The sequence below is a fragment of the Metarhizium acridum genome (genome assembly GCF_019434415.1).
Source record: "Metarhizium acridum strain ARSEF 324 chromosome Unknown scaffold_356, whole genome shotgun sequence".
Taxonomy (NCBI): Eukaryota; Fungi; Ascomycota; class Sordariomycetes; order Hypocreales; family Clavicipitaceae; genus Metarhizium; species Metarhizium acridum.
This window is the reverse complement of record NW_027094030.1, coordinates 145,415-151,539: the sequence shown is the minus strand read 5'-3', so window position 1 is coordinate 151,539 and position 6,125 is coordinate 145,415. Positions and strand designations below refer to the sequence as shown.

The following is a 6,125-nucleotide window of genomic DNA, read 5'->3' as shown; positions in this document are numbered from 1 at the left end:
TCAGCGCGTTCCGATAAAGTCAACTGCCGTTTGCGGACAAAAGCCTTGTCTACCCTATGTATGAACCCTATGCTACACAAACATTGTCTTTTGTCATCACGAGGACTGAAATTATGCCGACTAGTTATCCCACAAGCAACGCCGTTGCTTTTCACCGGCAACAGCTTCCTGTTTCTATCATGATCGCCACATTGACTAATGGCTTCCCACATATTCCGAGGCACAAATTAGCCTTGTACAAGCACGCTTTGTAAACTAGACGCCACATTATAACTACCACCACAAACACCATTCATCCTCCAATGCTGCCTCTATGCCATTCCCCAAGGTGTATTGGGTGACGTCAGATTCATGGAGAGTACAGTTTGGTACCTTCCCCGCAAGGTGACGCATCATGACGATTGGCGCATTCTTCATATGGGATATGTGACGTCTTCAAGCTGCAACCCCCAGTCGGGATCTGATAAGATCTTGGCTTCTTCAACTGCCGCTGTGGCTCCCTGCGCGAACGGCTCAGCCAACAGTGTGCGCACGAGCTCATCAACCCGACTAGTCAATTTAGCATTGTCATGGTTGTGGATCGAACTGTGAGCCATTGATGGCTCTTCCTTCGACCCTGCGACTGGGTTTCCGCGACTCTTTCAAGGCCTCGAGCTTCTTTTCAAGCACCCGCTTAACCCATCTCCTTTGCAAAACCCACCGCACGCTGGCAACCGTTGCATTCAACACCATCTCAAGCCCGCTAGGCCAGTATACGGCCATGAGGCTCGCAAGACGTCGGAACCACGTCATATCATTGCGCCCAGCTTCCCAGTTTGGACCGTTTGCGAAAAGTCCCACGCTGGAGAGCATCGTGCTGGGTAGAGCATATGCCGTGGCAAGTGCGTATGGTCCGCCGCCAGAGAGTCCCATGACGGCGAATCTTTCGATGCCTATTCTCTTCGAGAACTGCTCCACCTCTCGCGCCCAATCAAGCAGCCTCCGACTTGGTTGAGGTGACGACCACCCGAAACCCGGCCTATCGATGGCGATGAGTCGAATGCCTTGACGCTGTGCCAGGATCTCTATTTCTTTTGGCTCCAGACGGGACGACGGGTACCCATGGATATACAGAAGTGATTTCCTCCAGGTGTTCCGAATTCTGCGAAACCTAGGGTGCGGCCATCTGGAAGCTTGAATATCTGGTTCTCGCGAGCATTGGATTTGCTTGCCAGTGTACACAGCCGAGAGCGCGTCATGACTTGGACGGGCTTATATCCGGCAAACATTCTGTGAGCCATTCTCGCTGTCCGTGGCATGTGACAAGAGCAAAGAAAAAAAAGGCCTTCATGTTTCATCCATGAGCCAAGACAATGTACTATTTAAATGTTACTTTTTCTGGTGCAACAAGGCTGGATGTGACCTCGTCCTGCGGAGTTGTGTTCAAATCGTGTAATACATCGCGCCATGTGACTATCGCTCAAATACTTCATCTTCAATATGAAACTTACACCCACAGCTGCATTTCTCGCTAGTCCGACCATCTCCCTGGGCCCACACAAGCTGACGGCGACGTCACAACCAGCATGCTGCTCCTTGAGTCCCTGAAAAACACTACGAAGGTCTGGCCGGCCTGGTGAGATAGTCCACCACGCCGGCATAGGTTCAGTCTTTACCGCACTGCCCACTTCCTCTTGTTGGCTCATGGCTAGTGTGCTACCGGTTTCTGTGTGATACAGCGAGGTCGACAGTCTGGCTGTTGACTCTGGCATTGATGTTACGTCATGGAGGGTTTGAAGTTCGTCCTTGAACCAGGCTGAGTGCTGCTTTTGACCACCCAGACAAGGTGAATGTTAACAATGCCTGCCGGAACAGCGAACCTGCGTCTGTTCAAAGAATGCCTTGCGGAAACGATCGATGGAATGATGCCAACAGCAGGGGTGATGCCGATCCCACCCGCTACCAACACGACAACACCAAAAGAATTTGATGCCAGTGCAAACGACCAACCCCAAATGGATCGTTTAGCTGAAGCTTGACTCCGCGGTTCGCCGACTGATGCGCCTCACCCACAGATGGCTTGCGCTCGCTGCATCTGTCCGTGTCGACGTATTGGACCGCATTGGTGTATGTTCCCAGGCCTCTAATTGCAAGTGTAGCTGTATTATTGAAGTCCCCGAGTGGACTCACCGCTGTGAACGGATGCGAGTTCCAAAATGATACCCCAGGAAGCTGAACCCAAACCATTTGACCTGGGCGAGTGATGGTTATTCCCTTGACAGTAAACTTGGTTACTTGGCCCCCAAAGTGCGCGATATCTGTTACCTCAATGGATCGGAAGCTGTGGTACAAGCCAAGGATGCGGTCAATGACCCAGAGCGAGAAACCAGGCAGCAGAAACTCCGGTCCGTTTATCGTATGTATCAACGCGCCGACCATGAACACAAAGAAGAGAAAATGCGCATAATAAAATATTTCGAAACCCTTGCGACGGACTATTGGCAAGTCCGTTAGGAGAATGATTGCAAGGCACAGTCATGCCATTATGTCAATCCGAATTCGTGTGTTGACGAAGCTGCTCGCAATCTGATCGGTCTGGGCGTAATGCATTATGTTGAAGGCGAAATGCGCCGTTCCATGGGCTACTGTCGCCATCCCGATCCAGCGATGGTACTGTAGCAGAACACTACGAGGGATCCTCAATAAGAGAGAAAGTAAATTCTCCCGTGGAGCTAGGGTCAGCGCAAGACCGTCGTTTGCGATTGTCAGCCAGCCGTGTAACTTGTAGTCGGTCATGAATTCGTTGTCATTTATGCCAAATGCAATGTTGAGCCCGAGAAAGACCAAGAATCTAACAAGGTCCGCGACATGATGGTCAAAGACGAATGGGATAGTTGTGTGGTAATTGAGAAGTTTGTGGCAAAATACGGTCAGCCTCCAGTGCGTTCCATCACGACGAGCGTTGCGACCTTAAGGGGTATGAGCGAATTCTATCACCAACGCGGGTTAGGAATGTTCTTACTAACTCGAAGTGTATCTTGTGTGTAGATTTTGTGACAGCCGAAAAACACTTTCGACTGGGAAAACACCAAATACAGACGCAAAGTGCACCCGGGCAGCGGTGTATTGAAAATCGATAACTGCTTTCGCCATGTTTAAGACCCAACTGCTTGGTAATAGGGATGCATAGATTGGTTACGGACCTGATATTATTCACCGGGGGATATTTTCGGGTTTATTCAAACTCTCGAATGATATAATATAGCACAGATACTCGTTATTGAACTGGCTGGTCAGCTACTTCTCCGTCAAGATCGAACACATTGGTCGCGCGTTTAGCCTGGTCGCCTCACTTTTCATCATGTTTCCACATCAATCAGCCAAACGAATTACCGTAATTTTAATTGGAACCACACCGTCATGATTCCAAAGGCCTTCTGCAGGAGTGTGTCGGCGTAGCACCTTATCACTAAGTGTGGTCTGATTGGCCTGATAACCTTGCAAACGGCCAAGTGTATTTTCCATCTCTTCAAAGGAAGAGAATAGACACAAGTAAGCCAAACGATAGGTCTTTCTTTGCCCTTGTGACCCCGGCCTCCTTAGCGTGCGGCCACCTCTCGTGCACGGGGCCTTATTTTTTCCTCTTTGAGACCAGACAACCAAGGTGCAGGTGACCAATAAAAGAGGCGGGACTTCTGGTTCCAAATTATGCCTGGTCAAGGCACACACGAGTTCAGGTCACCGCATCCTAGCCCGTTAATCCCTGAAATAGTGATGATTGTTGCTTCGTAGACACTGTTATGCAATGTGTGGAATCAAGAACACTGTTAGGGTCGGCACTATGAACTCGGTAACAATTTTGGTCTTGATAGCCTCGATTCTTATATATACAGCAGACGTTAGTCGCCGCAATTCCGAGACTACTCAGATATATATTTGACGATTCAATCATCTCTGTATCCTATTTCTCCTTGTTGAAACAGTCAGGACTCAGGATTATTTGGTAAGTGGAGTCAATTTGACATCACCGCCTTCGATGCGGACCATCAACCTACATTTCAGTACCACCAACCCTGGTCAAAATTGTATACTAATATCCAAATGTACAGTACGGCAAACCCTTGTCTCATAATGTGTTACCCTGCAGTTATTCTTAGTCTTGTTGCTGCCACTGCTATGGCAGCAGAGGTTGGCTGATCCGGCAAATTGTCGTCGTTGGATGGCGGACGCGGCGGCACGGTCAAAGTCTTGAACCACAGTGCGCTCGACACCTCGGGATATACACTTAAAGATGCCTCTGCGCCAGCACTGTACTGGTGGGGTTCGACGACTGACAAGCTCTCGGTTGGCTTCCGAATCAACAACGAAAGAGTCGACAAAGCGGCGACAACCAGCAACATTGTCATAGCCCTTGACGCGGGAAAGAAACCTTCCGAATTTTCAACTATTAGTCTATGGTGTGAAGAGTTTAATGCCAACTTTAGTCAGGCGGCATTGACAAAAGACGGAACTGGATCCGACTCTGGGGCCACGCTTAGTGCCATGCCCAAAGCCGGAGCAGCTGTTTGCTCAGGAAATGCTCAGCCGATTGCTATTTTCGCTTTGGTTGCCGATATTGCCTTCGTTTCTCAACTCATCTAAAAGGGAAAGAGAAAAGTCCTTGTAGATGCAGGTAAATACGAAGAATTGGAAGCAATAAAACTCCATTGCAAAACACCTTATAGTATTGCAGACTCCTTTTTATGTGACTTTTGCACCCGGAAGAACTCCATACCATGAAATACTCCGCTCCATAAGTCAACGGTTAGCTCTTGCAGCACTACAGGTCTGCGATGTCAACTACTGGTAGTTACTTCTCGCCCTAGCTATGCCCCGATAGCAGTTTAACTCGTTGATTGTACGCAATATGGCCGAACGCATGATCTTGAGTATATAATTGAATACGTACGTTTCAATGGTGTGCACATTTTCTCTTTCAATCCGCAATTCAAACAACTATTGTCTGCTTATTGCGGCCTACAGCGGAATATATTTGCCTATTAAGAAGTATACACCAAGATACCATAGCAAGCCTTCCCTCGAAGCTCCAATTCAATTTTTGGATCATGAAGACCCGAAGAACTGCAATCTGGAATTTCTGCCAAGTCACCTTTATTACATGGCGCACTGTTATATTCACGGAGGTCACGCCGACTTGTCAACCAATCCGCAACTCGCGAGGTCGTCTCCGATCCCAGTCCCCACGAAAGCTCGCCTTGCGGGCTTTCCAGCTGTATTAGGCCCTTAAACCTAGTTTGGATGTGCGCTGGCTTGAATAAGGATCGCATGCTGTGCTATCTTTAGCATGCGTTCGGTGATCGTACCACCTCGGTGCTGTTGGATGTTTATTGTTGCTCAGCGGAATCAAAACGCGACGTAAGATTAAGACATAGTCGGAATTGGTTGCGGATTGATAGACTACAATACCCTCGCCTAAACGGTCGGTTCCATTGCCGGACCTGGTTCAAGGTCTGAACGCCACTGAAGACGTGGCGTTCGGAATGCAACTAAATGGCATCCTACCTCAGTTATCTAGATGTAGACACCAAGACCATTCTTGCTTCCAATATGTTTTCAGGGCTGTTCATCATTGCATGTGAAACGTCCAGCAACCTCACGACACAGAAGTTGCATCACTCTTCCCCCCTTCGTCTTGCCAGTTTGGAAAGTCGTGCGGAGTAGCCCTAGTTCGACTAACCTTGGTTTGCGGCTGATAGTAAAGATCCACTCGAGCAACAGGAGGCCCCAGTTGGGGTACGGACGGTACTTTCAGACATTAGTGATATGGCTCCTTTTTGTTGGTAGCGGTACCTCGTCGGTATGACCAAGTCGAGTCCCTAGCCGACCCCGATCATAGGCCTGGAACTGGGAACTGGACGATCTTTGACTCGATTAGCCTACCTCTGCGAGACTAATTCACCTGATGTCTGGTGTCCTGTGCGTTATGGCCTGAATGTTGCAACGCAAAGATTTCTCGAACTGGCTCCAAAGTCGGAATTTTTTACCCTCAGAGTGGCTTGTATAATAATTCATTAGATCCAACATGTACTTAGGATAGGAAAGGGAGCCCGGAGAATAAACAAACTGTGGTCTTATTTGTTTTTTCG

At 48.7% G+C, this 6,125-nt stretch overlaps 1 protein-coding gene across 1 annotated transcript; it reads right to left on the bottom strand.

Moving 5' to 3' along the window:
* Positions 1–567: 567 nt before the first annotated feature.
* On the bottom strand, positions 568–912 carry J3458_015446 (uncharacterized protein; the record flags this gene model as incomplete). The annotated part of the gene is made up of 1 exon (XM_007816562.2): positions 568–912. One exon carries the CDS (start codon positions 910–912, stop codon positions 568–570), a length of 345 nt encoding a protein of 114 aa, XP_007814753.2.
* Positions 913–6,125: the final 5,213 nt, after the last annotated feature.